Source organism: Chiloscyllium plagiosum, unplaced genomic scaffold (genome assembly GCF_037043375.1).
Source record: "Chiloscyllium plagiosum isolate Xiang-an unplaced genomic scaffold, Cpla_swu_hap1 HiC_scaffold_29, whole genome shotgun sequence".
NCBI lineage: Eukaryota > Metazoa > Chordata > Chondrichthyes > Orectolobiformes > Hemiscylliidae > Chiloscyllium > Chiloscyllium plagiosum.
In genome coordinates, this window is record NW_028270167.1 from 9,180,199 (window position 1) to 9,201,858 (window position 21,660).

General features: G+C 42.6%; 1 protein-coding gene and 1 long non-coding RNA gene across 3 annotated transcripts in view; one reads left to right on the forward strand and one right to left on the reverse strand.

Annotated features, from left to right (window-relative positions):
* Positions 1–226: 226 nt before the first annotated feature.
* Positions 227–8,380, reverse strand: LOC148142246 (uncharacterized). The gene is made up of 2 exons (XR_015751969.1): positions 7,834–8,380; positions 227–2,829 (listed from the first exon to the last, which is right to left on the reverse strand). It is a non-coding gene; the product is annotated as an uncharacterized LOC148142246 (long non-coding RNA).
* A 10,865-nt stretch (positions 8,381–19,245) lies between these two features.
* abcg4a (ATP binding cassette subfamily G member 4a) overlaps positions 19,246–21,660 on the forward strand; it is a 148,781-nt gene continuing 146,366 nt past the window's right edge. Inside the window, exon 1 of one of the 2 annotated variants that reach the window (XM_043676571.2) lies at positions 19,246–19,641. In XM_043676571.2, the coding sequence (XP_043532506.1) occupies positions 19,597–19,641 (45 nt within the window). In that variant the 5' untranslated portion in view covers positions 19,246–19,596. The remainder of the gene's footprint in view (positions 19,642–21,660) is intronic. The other variant, XM_043676572.2, reaches the window with a different exon arrangement.

The following is a 21,660-nucleotide window of genomic DNA, read 5'->3' on the forward strand; positions in this document are numbered from 1 at the left end:
CATCAGGGCTGGGGTTATCCCCATTTCTGAAGAAGGGTCTCAACCCAAAACATTGACTCTCCAGCTCCTCTGATACTGCCTGACCTGCTGTGCCTTTCCAGCTCCACATTTTATCAACACTGACTTCTAGCATCTTCAGTCCTTACTATCTCCAATTTCTCACAACTACTGTGTTTTTTTATTTGGATTGAGTTGTAACAATATTCAACACAAGATGACTCATTGCTGATTTACTCTGACATTTTAATGCAGTTTTCCAATATAGGCAGTGGCAATTCACAATTGAAAAGCAAATCAATGTAGACAGTGGTACATCTGTAAAAGTATGCATGGTACACAACAGGTTATTTTGAGTATTGTCCTTATAAATTTATCTCTTCAGAACTCAGAATTCAATTTTCTCTGGTAGCAGATAAATTAATTCATACATGTAAAGTTCCTCTATGAATTGTTCAACTGCTATTTTAAACTAATTATGGAACTATTCTACTATTATAGAACAAGATATACTCAGGCATTAACATTATACCTACTTGGAGTAAAATGTAATGAGTGTAACTTCTCTTTTTCACAACAATAGAAGGCAGTTTAGTTGAAACTGTAAACATGATATTGTATATTGCACAACATTCCTCTAATATGAAAGGATTTTCACATCCTGTATCTTTGGATTGGAGCATGACACAGAAATGCAATCCTCCATAGCAGCTATCACAATAGCACAGGCGTTTGTGTGTTTTAATTAGCAACAATTTTCTTGCTCCTTCCCATCTACTTGGCATCCACTCGTGTAGCTAGTCATGTAGTGACCATTCATTATGTGTTTAATTGTAAAGTTAGGGATAGCCATTTCACCATAGTAGATGTCACAGCTAAATTGTTGCTCAGGTAGAGTCAGATGAATTGACATGGTCGGATCAAGCAAGTAGCCGCACCCAAAATACTACTCTATCTGAAATTACCAAAGACAGCACACAGCAAATTGGTCCTGGAACATCTATGATACGGTGACATAATGAATGGTGTTACTTATCCTCAAAACTTTTTCGGGAATGACGACTGTTGCTTGTAGTTGTTTGATTACAGAACATTTCCAGTGTTTTTGTTTTACTCAGTTAGGAGATGGGTGCATCACTGGCTGGGCCAGCATTTATTGTCCAAAACTATGTTTCCATGCTGCACATCTCTATGACTGTATGATTAGTTGCCCTTGAGAAGATGGTGATGAGCTGCAATTCACATGTTGTGAGTTGAGCCACAATGCCTTTAGGGAAGGAGTTCCAGGATGTTGCTCCAGCGACTGTGAAAGAATGACAATATACTTCCAAGTCAGGATGGTGAGTGGCTTGGATGTGAGCTTGCAGATGGTAAAAATTATTCTCAGAGCAATTGTAGTAAATGAAAGAAAAACTCTTTGTTGTGTTTGGCACTGGTTAATGCACTCAGTGAGCACATAGACAGGCACACATTTAAACAGGCAAGTGCCACATGACAATCATTGTGTCTACAATTCTATCACATCTCACCAAATAACAAGGATAACAATGTCTCAAACATTGACAGAACTGCAGCAGCAAGTATAACAACCACTTTATAGGAAGGGGTGATTTATTAGGAGGATGTAATACATAATTGACCAGATAAGCTGTGATCATCATCGACAGAAATCATCAAGACATGATTCTGTGCCTGTATCTGCACTATAAAGAAAATCTGAGATGCAGTGGGATAATGCTAGAAATGGAATTTATATGCATGAGCATGTGTACCTATGTGAACATGTGCACCTTTATGTGTATGCACGTGTAAATGCATATAAAGGAAGAGTTAATGAAACATTGGAAATTTGAACTTAAAATACTTAATTTGGAATTAAACTTAACAAACGTATTTGCCCGAAAGGAATTATTCTGCTATTGCCTATTGTAATAAATGGATCGACAATACAATTGAATGTGCTTCTGGGAAGAATCAGAATTGATGGATATGCTGATAAGTAAGCAAGCAGGGTTTAAAGTTGAAGAAAGCAGATTATTGGATGGAAGAACCTTTTCTTGTTCCTGATATGCTTAATATTAATAGAGAAGGAAAAGAGAAATTAGATCAGTCTGAAACAATGATCAAAAAAGAATTACCATAGAAATAACTCCTTACTTTGTTTTTTTGCAAACATGTTTGCTCATAAAAGAGCAAATGACTTTCTCACAACCCCAGCACCTGTGAATTACATGGGATGAATCTCTTTGATAACCACAGACATCACAATGACCCCTGGTTTTTGCAGCTGCATTTTTATGTATCAGCTTCTTCAGATCTTTCTTGACCTGGTCATCTGCATAAGCGATGTCCACCACTGTGATTCGTTTGGGATCCCAGATGCAGTCTTCTTCTTTCCCACTGGGAATGGAAAACATCCTGCAGTTCGGTGGGACCCAGGCAGAGTCGTAACCGTGCTGATGCCAGGTTCTTTGAAGGGGATGATTATCCACATCTATTTTCTTCACTTTTCCAACTCTAACTTTCAGCTTGAAGACCACTTTGTCACTTGCTGCTGCTAGCTTTGGATATGCTTTTGCTTTGGTCACATCTCTGCTAACATACACCCCTGCACCTAAGAGTCCGTCCTTGGATGGTATAAACCCTGACTTTATTATACTTGTAGCATTGTTTTTGTGGGTCCCGTGGTACATGGTATATCCTCTCCCATTTTTAAGCTCCTGTCCTGATTTCAAATGGCTATTATCCTCATGGATGACTTGCCATCCATAAAACTCAATGGACATTTTCTCTGAATGGAGTTCACCTTCTTCTGTTGCTATCTTGTAAGACCTGCAATGGGAAACATTGAAGTGTATTGCTAAGATCACACACATATCTGGAAGAAGGTTAAAAATCTCACTACATCAGGTTATAGTCCAGCAGGTTTAACTGGAAGCACTAGCTTTCGGAGCACTGCTCCTTCAGCAGGTCGTTGTGGAGTACATGATTGTAAGACTCCACACCCACCTGATGAAGGAGCAGCGCTCCGAAAGCTAGTGCTTCCAGTTAAACCTGCTGGACTACAACCTAGCGTTGTGTGATTTTTAACTTTGTACACCCCAGTCCAACTCTTACATCTCCAAATTTATAGCTGGAATATACTTCCATAACAACACTAATTAACGATTGCGAAATTAAGAATTGATGTGTTTAGATTCAATTCCCTACGGTGTCGAAACAGGCCCTTTGACCCAACCAGTCCACCCCAACCCTCCAAAGAGAACCCACCCAGACCCATTTCCCTATGCACCTAACACTATAGGTAATTGAGCATGGCCAATTCACCTGACCTGTACATCTTTGGACTGTGGGAGGAAACCCACACAGACACAAGGAGAATATGCAAACTCCACACAGACAGTCACATGAGGCTGGAATTGAACCTGGGACCCTGGTGCTGTAAGGCAACAGTGCTAACCACTGAGCCACCGTGTTGCCCATGTGTAGATATATAGAAAGTGAAACCCCTTTACAATTGCTGTGCTATATATGTTTACATTGTCTGGACTTTATGAATTAATTTCCTGACATGGAACAAAATATGACATTTTGCTCCTCCTTGTTATTTTTGTCTGTATTCTTGTTTCAGTATGTTCAGGGATAGAACAAAGCTAATATTGAAATGAAATTACATGTATGTAGCCCCTTTTCAAGGCTCAGGAATTCCAATGTACTTTGCAGCCAATTAAGACAATTAAAATGTTTTCATTCCAGTAGTGGTAGGAAACACAAGAGCCACTTTTCACACAGCAACCTGCAACAAACAGCAATCTGACAGGAACCAGATAACCTGGTTTTGGTGTTGGTTAAGTGACAAACATTGTCCAGGACATTATGAAAGATTCTCTTGCCTTTCTACAAAATCTTCCCTTGATAGCCTTCAGAGAGAGCAACCAAGATCTCAGTTTGACATCCCATCCAACTATCTCCAGCAAGGCAGATTCTCTTTCATTATATATACATTTAGGGGAGGCAATGGCCTAAGGATATTATCACTAGACTATTAATGCAAATACTCAGTGAATGATCTGGGAATCCGGGTTGGGGGAATTTCACCACAGCAGGCAGTGGAGTTTGAATTCAATAAAAAATATCCAGAATTAAGAATCTACTAATGACCATGTCACCATTGCCGACGGCTGGAATAACCCATCTGGTTCACTAATGTCGTTTAGGGAAGGAAGACTGCTTTCCTCATCTGCCCTGGTCTACATGTGACTCCAGACACACAGCAATGTGGTTGACTCTAAACTGCCCTCTGGACAATGAGGCATGGGCAATGAATGTTGGCTTGGTCAGCGACACCCACATCCTGGGAATGAATGAAAAAATGCAGGGAATAATGATCTACTCAGTTGGCATCACCCACTGTTTTGGGGATCTTCCTTTAATACTAAATGAAGAAATCTCTGTACAGGGTGCAACCATTAATCACTGAATCTTGCTGATGTTAGGTTTTAATTCCTGGTAGTGTCTAGATGGTTTGTCTATTTATGTTTGTTTTAACAGATTGAGAGATCCGTTTTGATTTCTTTGGTAACAGGGAGCAGTCTCCCCAAGCTCCCTCATTCTTAACGTCTTCCAGTAGATAATCTCTGCCTGCCCTATCAAATTGAATTCCCCTAAACACTACAATTAGATTGCCACTTAACATTCTATGATCATGGGTAGACTATATAATCTGTCCTCTGGCGTGCATAGTATCTCATAGTCAATAGCAATGATCTTTTCCCTCGGGTGGGGCAGTCCAAATCAAGGGGGCAGATTTTTAAGGTGAGAGGAGAAAAATTTAGAAGTGACGTGAAGGACAGTGTTTTCACACTGAGGTTGTTTCGCATGTGGAATGAACTGCCATAGTAAGTGTAGGTACATTGACAACATTTAAAAGCCATTTGGACAGGTACCCGAATAGGAAAGTTTTACAGGGATATGGGCTAAATGCAGGCAAGTGGGACTAGTTTGGTTTGGGAAACTCGGTTGGCAAGATCGAGTTGGACTGAAAGGTCTGCTTATGTGCTGTATGAGTCTATGAAGGTCTGACCTTTGCTGATGAACACAAGGGAATTAACTGAGTAGAAGCCCAAAAGAGAGGCAGTCAGAGTGAGATAAAACCATGGAAAATTCACAGAAAGAATGGCACAGGTTGGGATGAATATAGAAGGTTGCAAAGACTGGTTGAAAACTGAAAGAAGAAGAGGGGATGTTTTGTTTACATCCTTTCAGAGGGATGTGCATGTCCCTGGAAACACAAGCAGTTGTTACTGATCCCAAAATGTGAATTTACTTAAGAGACCAGCTGAGAGTGAAACCACATTGCTATGGATCCGGAGTTACATACATATTTATCCTCTGTAAAGGACAATAGTGAGCCAAATGGGTTTTTTCCACAATTGAATGTAGCCATTATCACTATGACTGAGACTAAGAATAAAGTCTATCAGACAAGCAATGGATTTGTGAACTCATGTTCCCAGAGCACTGGGGGCACTGGATGATCAGTCGAGGAATATTTCCAAATGCCAAATAAAGTCGTAGTCTGGGAGCGACAGGAATCACAAACATCGATGATTGGAGGTGTAGTGGACAGTGAAGAAGGTTACCTCAGATTACAACGGGATCTTGATCAGATAGGCCAATGGGCTGAGGAGTGGCAGATGGAGTTTAATTTAGATAAATGTGAGGTGATGCATTTTGGGAAAGCAAATCTTAGCAGGACTGATACACTTAATGGTAAGGTCCCAGGGAGTGTTGCTGAACAAAGAGACCTTGGAGTGCAGGTTCATAGCTCCTTGAAAGTGGAATCACAGGTAGATAGGATAGTGAAGAAGGTGTTTGGTATGTTTTCCTTTATTGGTCGGAGTATTGAGTATAGGAGTTGGGAGGTCATGTTAGGACGTTGGTTAGGCCACTGTTGGAATATTGCGTGCAATTCTGGTCTCCTTCCTATCGGAAAGATGTTGTGAAACTTGAAAGGGTTTAGAAAAGATTTACAAGGATGTTGCCAGGGTTGGAGGATTTGAGCTATAGGGAGAGGGCGGCAAAGTGGCTAGTGGTTAGCACTGCTGCCTCACAGCACCAGGGACTCGGGTTTGATTCCCGGCTCAGGCAACTGTCTGTGCAGAGTTGCACATTCTCCCTGAGTCTGCGTGGGTTTCCTCCCACAGTCCAAAGATGTGCAGGTCAGGTGCATTGGCCATGCTAAATTGTCCATAATGTTAGGTGGACTAATGTTGGGGAATGGGTGGGTTGCTCTTGAGAGGGTCGGCGTGGACCTTTTGGGCTGAAGGGCCTGTTTCCACACTGTAGGGAATCTAATCTAATAGAAAAGCTGGGTCTTTTTTTCCTGGAGGCTGAGGGGTGACCTTATAGAGGTTTATAAAATCATGAGGGGCATGGATAGGGTAAAGTATTTTCCCTGGAGTGGGGAGTCCAGAACAAGAGGACATAGGTTTAAGGTGAGAGGAGAAAGATATAAAAGAGACCTAAAAGTCAACCATTTCACATAGAGTGTGGTACGAGTATGGAATGAGCTGCCAGAGTAAGTGGTGGAGGCTGGTACAATTACAACATTTAAGAGGCATCTGGATGGGTGTATGAATAGGAAGGGTTTGGAGGGATATGGGCCGGGTGCTGGCAGGAGGGACTAGATTGGGTTGGGATATCTGGTTGGCATGGACGGGTTGGACCGAAGGATCTGTTTCCGTGCTGTACATCTCTATGACTGTATGACTGTTACATTCACATTGCAGCCATTGGGGTCGGTTAGCTTGGATAGCTGATAAAGTGTGGCACTGGAAAAGCACATCAGGTCAGGCAGCAGCCAAGAGTCGATGTTTCGGGCAGGGCCCTTCTTGGGGAGCTCTTACCCGAAATGGTGACTCTCTTGCCCCTCAGATGCTGCCTGACCTGCTGGGCTTTCTCGAGCACCATGGTTTTCAACTGCGACTCTCTAACATCTGCAGTCCTCACTTTCTCCTCGCTTGGAAGGCTGGTTTGCAATGCAGACGGATGCCAACAGCATGGGTTCACTTCCGATACTGCCTGAGGATTTGTTAATTGATTCACAAGATGTGAGTCACTAGCTGGGACAGCTTTTATTGCCCATCCCTAATTGCCCAGAGGGCAGTTAAGAGCAAGCGCATTACATGGGTCTGGAGTCACATGTAGGCCAGACCCCAGGTAAGGATGGAAGATTTCCTTCCCTAAAGGACATGAATGGACCAGTTGGATTTTTCCCATTCAGGCTCATGGGCCGTTATTTGCACCTTCTCAAACCTTTCACCTCAGGCAATCCCCAGGTTCACATCAATCTCTCCTTTGAATGAGAGAGTGGGACTACAATAATTTCACTTTTACTCCAGAGAAGTGGAGAAACTTGTTCAAAGTGGCTCGGGTAATAATAGATATGATATTTTAACATTCCATTCTCCAGTCTATGTTTACAGCAGAAAAGATTAGCCATGTAACAAATGAAACAGTTTTGGTTTTACTGTCTGTTCCCTCTTACAACAGCCACAAACAGAATTTCCCATTTGTTTTTACCTCTCCCAGCGACTTCTTTTATATATTAAAAAAAAATCCTGTTCAGGAAACAGATAACTGAAATATTCTGTTATGCTGAAACGGGATTGGAAATTAATTTGTCCACCCCAGTCCAACACCGGCACCTCCACATCAACCCAGAAACGGATCGATTTGTCTCTAAGTGTACCGAAGTGTGACTTATCACCTTCCCAATAGTTGTGAAAAAAAATCAGCAATTAAATTAATTAGACTGATTTGCAAAATCCTTACCTCCAGCTCCAGCTAAACTTCTCTCCACAGTTTCCAGACCCGGAAATCGAAACCAAATCTTCACTGAGCTAGAATTCATTTACTTTCGGTTCTGCCTGGGTAGGTTGGACAACATGCGTCGATTTCGCTGCTCCTTGGATGCTGCCTGAACTGCTGTGCTCTTCCAGCGCCACTCATCCAGAATGCTTTTGCTTTTGTCGCGTGCTGATGATTTTGAGTTGAGTTGTAAATGTTACACCTCACTGCGATTCCTTTCCTGTGCTCGATTTCTCCCGCGAGTTAATGGCGTTCCCTTCTGTTCGAGTGATGGGCAGAAGGAGCAAGGGCTTTGAGAGGAAAGAATCTTCCTCACACAGCGAGGAATGAGGGTCTGGAAAGGCAAAGCCTAGAAATGTGGTGGAGGGCAAGCTCATTGAGCATTCAAGAGGACATTGGGTGGATAGTTGGATGGAAAGAATGTGCAAGAGTATGATTAAGTTAGATTGGATTTCCTACAGTGTGGAAACAGGCCCTTCAGCCCAACAAGTCGACACCGACCCTCTGAAGAGTAACCCACCCAGACCCATTTCCCTCTGACCAATGCACCTAACACTATGCATGGCCAATCCACTTGGCCTGCATATCTTCGGACTGTGGGAGGAAACACATGCAGACACGGGGAGAATGTGCAAACTCCACACAGACAGTCACTCGAGGCTGGAACCAAACCTGGGTCCCTGGTGCTGTGAGGCATGCAGGGCTAACCACTGAGCCACTGTAGCGTGTATGAGGATAAAGCAAGAGTTTGGCACTAGGTAGTAGGGCACAATGGGCCGAATGACCTCCTCCTGCACTATCCAGTCCTGTGATTCACCCGAACAGGATTATTTGTTTCAAACAGCATTTCCAAGAGGGAGTACGTGGTGGTGTAAATCAGCACCCTTCCACTTGGTCATAGAGTCACAGAGATGTACAGCATGGAAACAGACCCTCCGGTCCAACTCGTCCATGCCGACCAGATATCCCAACCCAATCTAGTCCCACCTGCCAGCATCCGGCCCATATCTCTCTAAACCCTTCCTATTCATATACCCATCCAAGTGCCTTTTACATGCTGTAATTGTACTAGCCTCCACCACTTCCTCTGGCAGCTCATTCCATACACATACCACCCTCTGAGTGAAAAAAGTTGCCCCATTGGTCTTTTTTATATCTTTCTCCTCTCACTCTAAACCTATGCCCTCTAGTTCTGGACTCCCCCATTCCAGGGAAGAGTCTTTTTTCTATTTATCCCAATCCATGCCCCTCATGATTTTATAAACCTCTACAAGGTCACCCCTCAGCCTCCCACACTCCAGGGAAAACAGCCCCAGCTTATTCAACCTCTCCCTATAGCTCAAATCCTCCAACCCTGGCACTTGGTGTCTTATCATTTCTCTGTGTGCTCCCAGCTAATGAGTTTGGCAAACTATGAAATCCTTTAGAAAAAAAAACTTGAATTTATTGCTGAGGTATGGTCACTGGAACTCGAAACATTAACCCTGTTTCTCTCTCCACAGATGTTGTCAGACCTGCTGAGGTTCTCCAGCCATTTCTGGTTTTGGCTGTTTCAGATCTTCAGCATGCACAGTTCTTTGTTTTATATTATATTTATGTGACATCTTTGTGGACATCAGACAGTCCCAATAGCAACAGCCCTCCTTTGTATTGTGAATGTACCTATTGCATATAACATTGTTAATGTATTGTACATAACATTGTGGAAGTACCTATTGTGTATAACATTGTGAATGTACCTATTGTGTATAATATTGTGGATATATCTGTTGTATATAACATTGTGGAAGTACACATTGTGTATAACATTGTGGATGTATCTATCGCATATGACATTATCTATTGTATTTAATGTTGTGGATATTTCTATTGTACATAACATTGTGAATGTACCAATTATATATAATATTGTGGATGTACCTACTGTATATAGCATTGTGGAAGTACCTATTGTGTATAGCATTGTGAATCAACCTATTGTGTATGTATCTATTGTATATAATATTATGGATGTACCTGTCATATATAGCATTGTGGAAGAACATATTGTGTATGACATTGTGGATGTACCTATTATGTATAAGATTGTAGATGTATCTATTGTATATAACATTGTGGATGTATCTATTGTACATAACATTGTGAATGTACCAATTGTATATAACATTGTGGATGTACCTATTGTGTGTAACATTGTGGATAAGTGTAGCACTGAAGCAGCACAGCAGGTCAGGTAGCACCTGAGGAGCAGAAGAGTAAACATTTCAGGTATAATGACGAAGGGCTTATGCCCAAAATGCCAACTCTCCTGCTCCTCGGAAGCTGCCTGACCTGCTGCATTTTTGCAGCACCACACTTTTCGACTCTGACTCTCCAGCATCTGCAGTCTTCACTTTCTCCTAAATGTTGTGGATGTACCTTTTGTGCATAATGTTGTGCATGTACCAACACCAAACAGACTGCAGCAATTCAAGAAGGAAGTTCACCACTAACTTCTCAAGGGCAACTTGGGATGGGCAATAAAAGCTGGTTCATCCACGGACACCTGCATCCCAGGAGTGAACAAGGAAAGTACTTTTTAAAACATTTCTTCATTCATAGGAAGTGCATGCGACTGGCTATTAACTAATTAACTATCTTGAGTTACCTTGGAGAAGGTGGCAGTAATCAGCCTTGCATCATTACAATCCTTGGGGTTTAGGTTGTAGGTTTGCTCGCTGAGCTGTAGATTTGATATCCAGACGTTTCATTACCTGGCTAGGTAACATCATCAGTGGCGACCTCCAAGTGAAGTGAAGCTGTTGTCTCCTGCTTTCTATTTATATTCTTGGGGTGTCTGTTCACAACATTCCCTTAGGGAGGAAGTTCCAGGATTTTGAACTAGCAACACTGAAGGAACTGTGATATACTTCCCCATCAGGGAGGTGACTGGCTTGGAGAGGAACTTGTAGCTGATGGTGATCTCATGTGTCTGTTGCTCTTGTCCTTCTAGGTAGTGGAGGTCATGGATTTGGAAGGTTTGGCCAAAGATCCAACAAACAATGCAATAATAACCAGATAATGCGTTGTAATGGTATGGGCTGTATGATACACACTGGCTCGGGAGAACTGCTCCAAAGAAAGAGCAAACAGATTGCCAAACTCAATTCTCATCCAAAAGCCAGCATTAGCTGCACGTTCTGCTCCACATCATATATCATCCTGATTTCAAACTAAATTGTGGTTCATTCACCCTGGGCAAAATTTCTGGAACTCCTCCTCGAATAGGAAGTCATTTAAACAAAGCAGCTCACCATCATTTGTCCAAAGGCAATTAGAGTTGGGCAATGGATTTTGGTCCAGCCATTGATGCCTGCAAAACAGGGAATTGATTTTAAAATATATTCTCTCTTTCTGCCCTTTTTAAAATTTTGACTCTTTCCCCATCTAATCCCTCTTTCCTAAGCTTGCTTTTAATATTTAAACTAAATGTTAAACTCTTTTCAATTCCTTCTGTTGCCTCTAACTGGAAGTGTAAGTAATTTCCAAAGATACATGCATTATTTGGTGAATAACCTGTACTAAAGGTTGTTTTGGAACCGGTCAAACATCCAGACTTGAAAGATCGATAAGGGAACTGGGCCAGGATTTAATACCATTCTGTTCGCTAGAGTTTCCTGTTTTTGTAGGCAGCTTCATGCTATCAATGAGATTTGAAATGATCTGTTTAGAGGCACATAATGCTTTCCATTTGGTTTAGTTTTCTTACCTATTTCAATGGGTTCTCCCTTAAGACCCTTGTCAGAAATCATCTCATTTGCAATCTACTTCTTTGGCTCTGCCCCCATTTTTGATTGTTTCCGTATAAAGTCTTTTATGCTTGTTTTCAACATTAAAGGCATTATATACAACAAACACTGTTTTTGTTGCATTATGTTGTGATCTTTTAGTTAATTGCATCTCTTGTTTCTGTAATTATTCCGTCGCAAATAAACAAAGATGCATAAATAATGCAGATGCTGTGATTCCATGACAATCGATTAAGAGGCAAATTGAGCTGCCCAATGCTTCATTCTGTCAGGATTCAAAATTGATTAATTGAGAGAAGTTCACGTTTGCTTGTCAAGGCTGACACCTTCAAAATCAAATCTACTTCACATGCTCGCAGAGTTAAAAACATTATTTTTCAAAATGCAAACACTGCAAATCTGAAATGATTGATTTGATTTATTATCATGTGTACCTAAGTACAGTGACAAGCTTTGTTTGCGAGCAGCACAGGCAGATCATAGTAAGCAAGACACAGAGTGATGTGTACAGTGTTCATGCAATGCCTTCTGGAGTACAACAGTTCTGAGTACACTTGTTCATTTGCCCATTATTGTGAACTCATGCTCTCTGGTTGCCAATCCTTGAGTGAATAATTAATGTCTATTGACACTGAGGTTCAGTTAGCTCAGCCGTAGTGATACAGTGTGATGCCAAAAGCATGAGTTAAATTCCTGCACTGGCAGAGATTATCATGAGAGTCCTGCCTTCTTAAGATCAGCCCTTGCCTAGGTTAAACCACCGCAAGTTGTCTCTGTAACGTGGGATTAACCTGTGGCCTGTTAGGTCGATGGTGACCTTACTTATCTACGTGGTCAAAACTCCTCATAATTTGAGCAATTCTGTTATATTGCAAAAGCACTAAAATCTAACAAGCAACATGAATTCAGAAGTAGAACAAGTTGGGAATAATCCACTAGAGGTCATCAGTTTCACATGCCATGAAGTTCTGTCACTATGTCCAGGGTCCAATAGCAACACGCAATTTTACCTGTACCTTTCTGCAGACAGCATCAGGAGAGGCTTCAACATTTTTCCTATCATGCAGTTGATCAGGAATCTCTCCCCACTTACCACCTGTCATTATCGTGTGTTGGAAAGATGTAAAAATTGATACTTAACCTGTTTGGCCGTGTTATGAATGTACTTTACTGGATTTTTCCCAGATTGAAATCGTTGTCATGAATTGTTCTATTAATTGAGCAGCAAATGACTTGCAGAGATTTACAAAGGTTTTATTGTGAGCCAATAGTTTAGCACAAACACCAGTTTCCACCTTTCCTTTCCATGCCCAAAAGTTAACCACCACCCCCACCTCCCCCCTCCCTCTGAAATAAATGAATTAGAAATCTGTCCCTCACAAAGTGACACCAAAGCTTTCATGATGGTATCAAACTGGGGACCTTGGAGAGATTAGGCAAACTGATAACCACTACACGACAGGAACACTGCTCTTTTTTGTAAAAAATCAAATTGTTCGGACATGTTGTTACGACACAATTCTGGAGCAGATGGGATTTGAAATTGGACCTTCTGCTTTCAGGGCTTGGACACTATGACTGCAAGAGCCTCCAAGAACAAAGAACACTTTTGTTTGCCCACCAGGGAGATATCTTTTTTCTTAGCACATTCTGGTGTTGTGGACATCGCTGGTTGGGCCAAGATTTATTGTTCATCCCTAGTTGCCCTTGAGAAGGTGATGAGCTACCTTCTTGAACTGCTGCAGTCCACATGCCATAGGTAGATCCACAATGCCCCTATGGAAGGAATTCCAAGATTTTAACCATGCGATAGTGGTTGACCGACAGCAATATGGTTCCAAGTCAGGATGGTGTTTGGCTTGCAAGGGAACTGGTGAGGGGGATGTTCCTATGTATCTGCTGTCCTTGTGCTTCTAGCTGGAAATGGTCGTGGGTTTCGAAGATACTGCCTAAGGATCTTTGGTGAATTTCTGCAGAGCATCTTGTAGATGGTACACACACTGCTGATAGTGAATGTTGGTGGAGGAAGTGTATGTTTGTGGGTTTTTAATCAATCAAGTAGGTTGCTTTGTCCTGGATGGTGTCAAGCTTCTTGAATGTTGGTGGGGATGTACTCATCCAGGCAAGTGGGGAGTATTCCATCACACTCCTGACTTGTGTGCCTTGTCGATGGTAGACAGGAGTCAGGAGGGGAGTTACTCGCCACAGTATTCCTAGCCTCTGATCTGCTCTTTTAGCCATTGTGTTTATGTGGCAAGTCCAGTTGAATTTTTGATCAATGGTAACTCCCAAGATAGTGGGAGATTCAGTGGTGGTAACACCATTGAACGAAAGGGCACTCATCAGGTTGTCTCCAATTAGAGATGATCATTGCCTGACATTTGTGTGGTGTAAATGTTACTTGCCACTTAACGGCCCTACCTCGATATTGTCCAGATCTTGTTGCATTTGAACGTGAGCTGTTCCAGAAGCCTAGTAGAGCTACAAGAGGACAGGGAGTTAAATCAAAATAGTGTAGGAGGGAAAGGTAATGTGTTCCATATCCCACAGTGATCGCCTCTCTCTAAGGTGTGAAGAATCAAGCTTTTTAATCCATGATTAACTCATCCAAATAATACACTGAATGAACAGATTATAAGCATTACCTACTAAGGGCAGTGCAGCCCAAAATGGGGTTAAATTAAAATAGACGTGGAAGGGGAGATTACGCACTCTAGCCTCACAGTGTCACCTCTCTTTGTTTTATTACCCCACCAAATGACCAATGTTACTTTTTTTTACTTTATCCTCCACCACTGAATCACTAGGGTTTCTGAATCAATTTCCAATTTACGTACAAAACTCATCAGGGGAGGAGCAATTACAACAGAAGTGAGGGAGACAAGAATGAGACGAAATCAAAATAGAGTTGGACACCTCTCACTAAATGGATATTTCCTAATCAACTTGTTTTCACACATGCACACACACACACATGCACATACACACACACACATGCACATACACACACACACATGCACGTATGCATGCACATACACACACACACACATGCACACACATACATGCACACATGCATGCACAAGCACACATACATGCACATACACACACACATGCACACATACACACATGCACACATACACACATGCACACACACATGCACATACACACACACTTGTACACATACAAGCACATACACACGCACACACACACATACACACATTCATGCACATACACACATGCACACATACATGCACATACACACATGCGTACAAACATGCACATAGACACATGCACACATACATGCACATGCACACATATATGCACCCAAACATGCACAAACACACCTGCACATGTACATGCACACATACATGAACATACACACACACACGTGCACACATACATGCACATACACACATGCACACAAACACATACATGCACAAACACACATGCACACACATGCACACACACATGCACACACAGACGCACACATTCATGCACATACACACATGCACACATACATGCACATACACACATGCACACATGTATGTGCATGTATGTATGCATGTGTGTATGTGCATCGTTGTGTGCATGTGTGTATGTGCATGTTTATGTGTATGTATGTGTGCATGTGTGTATGTGCATGTATGTGTGCATGTGTGTGTGTGCATATATGTGTGCATGTGTGTATGTTCATGTATGTGAGCATGTATGCGTGCATGTGTGTGTGCATGTGTGTTTGTGCATGTATGTGTGTGCGTTTGTGTGTGCATGTGAGTTCGTGCATGTATGTGTTTATGTGCATGTATGTGTGCATGTGTGTATGTGCACGTATGTGTGCATGTGTGTGCATGCGTGTGTGCATGTTTCTGTACCAGTGCATATGTGCATGTTTGTGTGCATGTGTGTATGTGCATGTGTGTGTATGTGAATGAATGTGTGCATGTGTGTATGTTCAGGTATGTGTGCATGTGTGAAAATGTGTGTAGGTGTATGTTTGCGTGCATGTGTGTTTGCAGGTATGTGTGTGCATGTTTGTGTGCATGTGTGTATGTGCCCGTATGTGTGCATGTGTGTATGTGCGTGAATGTGTGCATGTGTGTGTGTATGTGCATGTTTGTGTGCAAGTGTGCGTGTATGTGCATGTATGTGTGCATGTGTGTGTGTATGTGCATGTGTGTATGTGCATGTATGCGTGCATGTATATGTGCGTGTGTATGTGCATGTTTGTGTTCATGTGTATGTGCATGTATGTGTGCATTTGTGAATGTGCATGTATATGTGCATGTGTGTATGTGCATGTTTGTGTGCATGTGTGTATGTGCATGTATGTGCATGTGTATATGTGCATGTTTGTGTTCATGTGTATGTGCATGTATGTGTGCATGTGTGTATGTGCATGCATGTGTGCATGTGTGTATGTGCATGTTTGTGTGCATGTTTGTGTGCATGTATGCATGTGCATATACGTGTGCCTGTGTGTATGTGCATGAATGTGTGCGTGCGTGTGTGCATGTGTGTTTGTGCATGTGTGTGTGTGCATGTGTGTTTGTGCATGTATGTGTGTGTGCATGTGTGTGCCTATGTGTTTGTGCATGTATGTGTTTGTGTGCATGTGTGTATGTTTGTATGCATGTGTGTATGTGCATGCATGTGTGCACGTGTGTGTGTGTATGTTCATGTATGTGTGCATGTACGTGTGCAGGTGTGTTTGTGCATGTTTGTGTGCATGTATGTGTGCATATGCATGTATGTGTCTATGTGCATGTTTGTGTGCATGTGTGTATGTGTATGTGCATGTATGTATGCATGTGTGTATGTGCATGTTTGTGTGCATTTATGCATGTGCATATACGTGTGCCTGTGTGTATGTGCATGAATGTGTGCGTGCGTGTGTGCATGTGTGTTTGTGCATGTATGTGTGTGTGCATGTGTGTTTGTGCATGTATGTGTGTGTGCATGTGTGTGCATATGTGTTTGTGCATGTATGTGTTTGTGTGCATGTGTGTATGTTTGTGTGCATGTGTGTATGTGCATGCATGTGTGCACGTGTGTGTGTGTATGTTCATGTATGTGTGCATGTACATGTGCAGGTGTGTTTGTGCATGTTTGTGTGCATGTATGTGTGCATGTGCATGTATGTGTGCATGTGTCTATGTGCATGTTTGTGTGCATGTGTGTGTGTATGTGCATGTATGTATGCATGTGTGTATGTGCATGTATGTGTGCATGTGTGTGTGCGTGTGTGTATGTTTGCGTGTATGTTTGTACATGTATGTGTGCCTGTGTGTGCATGTATGTGTGCATGTGTGTGCATGTATGTGTGCATGTGTGTGTGCAAGTGTGTGCAGTGTGTATGTGCATGTATGTGTACATGTGTGTATGTGCATGTTTGTGTTCATGTGTGTGCATGTATGTGCGCATGTGTGTATGTGCATGTAAGTGTGCATGTATGTGTACATGTGTGTATGTGCATGTTTGTGTTCATGTGTATGTGCATGTATGTGTGCATGTGTGTATGTGCATGTATGTGTGCATGTGTGTATGTGCATGTTTGTGTGCATGTGTGTGCATGTTTGTGTGCATGTATGTGCATTTGTGTGCATGTGTGTATGTGCATGCACACATACATGTACAAATACATGCACATACACACATGCACACACACATGCACATACAAACATGCACAAACACACATGCACACAAACATGCACATACATATGTGCACACATACATGCACATACACACATACATGCACACATAAATGCACAAACACACATGCACACAAACATGCGCACACACATACATGCACATACACACATGCACACATACATGCACATACATGCATGCACACATACATGCACATACACACATGCGCACACACATGCACATACACATATGCACACATACATGAACACAAACATGCACATACACACATGCACACATACATGCACACACATGCACACATACATGCACACAAACATACACACACATGCAGACACACATGCACACATGCATGCACATTCACACATGCACACAAACATGCACATACACACATGCACACATACATGCACGTACACACATGCACACACACGCCTCTGGAGCAGGTGAAATTTGAGCATGGGCTTCCAGGTCCAGTCCACTGGCTGCCATGGTGATTTTGAACCCATGCATTTCACAGCAATAACCTCGGCCTCTGGATTAGTTGTTCCTGTGGCATTACTACTCCGCTGTCACCATTACTCAATTGCTAAAGGAACTTCAGAGTGGAATACAGGCAGCACTGGGATTTGAACACAGGATCATATCGTTTACTAGATCAGTGCATTAGATTTGAAGAGTGAGTGCTGGAAAAGCGCAGCAGCCGGGCAGCATCCAAGGAGCAGGAGTCGACATTTCGGGCATAAGCCCTTCATCAGAAATGTCCCCAAAACGTCGACTCTCCTGCTCCTCAGATGCTGCCTGGCCGCTGTGTTTTTCCAGCACCATACTCTTCGACTCTGATCTCCAGCATCTGCCGTCCTCACTTTCTCCTAGATTAGTGCATTAACCAACTAGGCCCCAACGTGGCTGATGGCCTTTCTCTCTAAGTGGTTACTATTGGAATCAATCAGCTCAGTGATGTTATTGTACACCTTGGAGCAGACAGCCTGGAGCCCATAGCTAGGGACATGACCACTGGAACCATTTAGAGTGATAGAGACATAGAGATGTACAACATGCAAACAGACCTTCAATCCAACCCATCCATGCCGACCAGATATTGGAAATTAATCTAGTCCCATTTGCAAGCATTCGGCCCTTCCCCTTCCTATCCATGTACCTACCCAGTTCCTTTTAAATGTTGTAATTGTACTGGCCTCCACCACTACCTCTGGCAGCTCAAATAACATCAAAGTACCCTGGAGAAAACCAGCAGGTCTGGCAACATCGATAAAAAGAGAAACAGTTAACATTTCACTTCCAACACGACTCATAGGAATAGTCATATGGATCTTCACACAAGAGTCATTGGAAGTGAAAGAGATCCAGCATTTGCAGTCCTCACTTTCCCCTCAGTGGAAGTGAAAGACTAACTCTGTTTTTCTCTCTCCACATACACTGAGAGCCTGCTGAGTTTCTCTAGCACTTCTTGTTCTTTCTTAAAAAAAACCTTTCAGATCTCCAGCATTTGGAACATTTTGCTGTTATTGTAGATTTTGGAATCTGAGTCATCAGATAAGGATGACAAGTAAACTTCTCAAAACACACGAATTAAACCTGTTATTTTATGACAAACTATTCATCACCTTTACAATTTAAAGAAAGCATAAACCAAATTAATTGCTTGAACTCACTTTCTCTGGACTAATAAGGATATAAGTTGTCTGTTTGCGAAGCCAGTAACAACCATATTAGTGTCAGTGTCACATTGGCTACATATTCTAAAGAGCAAGATAAGAGGTGCTGTGCTTTGGGTGGGTTAGCTCAGGAACGATGCAATCTGCAGTCAAATAGACATTTTAGTGAAATAAGGGAGCAGAAGGGGGGAAGACGGGGTGGGGGGTGTGGCTCAGCAGGAGTCAACGCCTTGCACTGAACAAGGAAGAAAACTGAGTAAATTTTCCTGCTCCTCGGATGCTGCCTGAACTGCTGTGCTCTTCCAGCACCACTAACTGGAGCGAAGGGAAACGGTACAGAGCTGAGTTGCACCTGAGCAGAGGCGGAGAGAAGCAGTTTCATTGCCCGTGAAACAATGGGCTGCAAATTGTTCTCTCTGAAACCCATCACCAGGACGCGTGCGACCCTTCTCTCAACGTTCTGAGGTATTAAAAGCAAGATAATTTGGCAAGTGGCTAACAAAGTTTGTAAAAAAAAGGACCTTTACATCATCTCAGAACTAAAGAGACAGATACAGCAAGATAAGACCTTGGATGTGCCTGGAAAACGCACAGTAACCTGCATGGCTTCCTCCTGTTTTATCTCGGCTTTATCCCCCAGTCGCAAGGTACAGTCTGTGATATTTTATGTGCATTTGATGCAGATGTTGTCGTCATTTTAAGACTGCAAAGATCGCAAATGTTATCTCGAAGCATACATTAAAATTGTGGGCGAGACCTATTGTTCCATTTATTATTTATAACGGGAATTAAGTGTCTGTCATATGCGTGTAAATCTACACCTCTTCCCCTGCAGTAAATCTACAAATCTACAAAGTAGATTTACTGGCGGTGTTCCAGTTGCAATATTCTGAAAGCATTTAACCTGTACAATGTGCATTTCAATTGTAAGAACAATCCATGTTTAACACACTTTGGTGATTGCACAGAATTAATACAATTTTTTTTAAAAATCTTGGATTCGTTGTTCAGTTCCCCTCTTTCCCACCCAAAGGATCAATATATTGAGCCCCTGTCCGCTGGGGATTAAAAATTGGTTGCTGATGGCTTGTGACCGAGAGTAACCCCGGATTTTTTTGACCGAGAGTAACCCCGGAGTCTGCAGTGAATTCCGAAACTGCAGAGAGAAGTGCGGAGCTCCTATCAGCATCGCTTGTACTGAGTGCAAGGCAACATCATTAAAGCAAGTCCTGCCCAGATTCAGCGCGGTTTCAACCATTCGGTCCTCGACCACAGCATCAGCAACTTTCGATTTATATCAGGTCGCGTTTTTGTGTTCCATTTAAAAATCTATTTGTCTTTCTTCCACACACACACACACACACACACCTCTTCCCCTGCAGTTTGCCCAGAAACAAGTACAAACTTGAATCAGAATCTCCAGGTTATTCGGCCCATCGAATCGACACCGACTCCCCAGAAGAGCATCCCACCCATCTCTGCATTTCCCCCAGCTAATCTAGCTAGCCTGCACATCTCTGGACACCGTGGGCAATCTAGCATGGCTAATCCACCTAACCTGCACATCCTTGGACACTATGGGCAATTTAACGTGGCCATTGCACCATTTTTGTGGGAGGAAACTGGAGCAAACAAACACAGATAATGTGCAAACTCCACACTGACAGTCGCCTCAGGGTGGAATCGAACCCGGGTCCCTGGTACTGTGAGGCAGCAGTGCTAACCACTGAGTCCCCGCACAGTCCAAAGGGAGGGGGTGAATTGTGATAGATTTTGGAGCAAGGGTTATGGTTCCCCTTCACTTTGCTGAAAAACTGACTTATTTCATAGCATTGAATGGATACAAACCGGTCTTGGAGCGCTTCATAATAAGGAGGCAGCCTCAGGTTGGCATTTAGACATTTTTGAACACTCCTCTTACAGTAAGGTAAAAACAATGACTGCAGATGCTGGAAACCAGATTCTGGATCAGTGGTGCTGTAAGAGCACAGCAATTCAGGCAGCATCCGAGGACAGGCCTGTCCTCGGATGCTGCCTGAATTGCTGTGCTCTTCCAGCACCACTGATCCAGAACTCCTCTTACAGTGTCAGCTGTGGCCCAGTCTGAGTCAGAAAGTTAGGATTGAAATTCTACTCTGGAGACTGGTGTTCAAGCAATCTCGGCCGATGTTCCAGTGTGCTACTGAGGTGCTCCAGCAGATGCTCCAGCATCTGCAGTCCTCACTTGCTACTGAGAGAGTACTGCAGAAGATCATTGGAATTGCAAGCACATGTGGACTATTTGGTCCCTTGACCCAGGTCTGCCATTCAATAAAATCATGGCTGATCTGTTTGTAGTTTCAAGTTAATTTCCTTGTCTGCCTCCATCAAAAATCTGACTATCGCAGTCTTAAGTATAATTATTGAAACATAAAAGCATAGAATGTAAAAGTAGGAGTAGGCCCTTTCAGCCTGCTCCACCTTCCATGTAATCACAGCCAATCATCCTGTTCAGTCCCCTGTTCCTACTTTCTCCCCATATCCTTAGGTCCCTTTAATCCTAAAGAAATAAAGCTACATCTTTCTTGAAATGACCCAGCTTCTACTGCTCTCTGGGGCTGTGAATTCCACAAGTGAACAACCCCTGAGAGAGAACAAATTTTGTGTTGGTCCTGAAATCCTGTTCT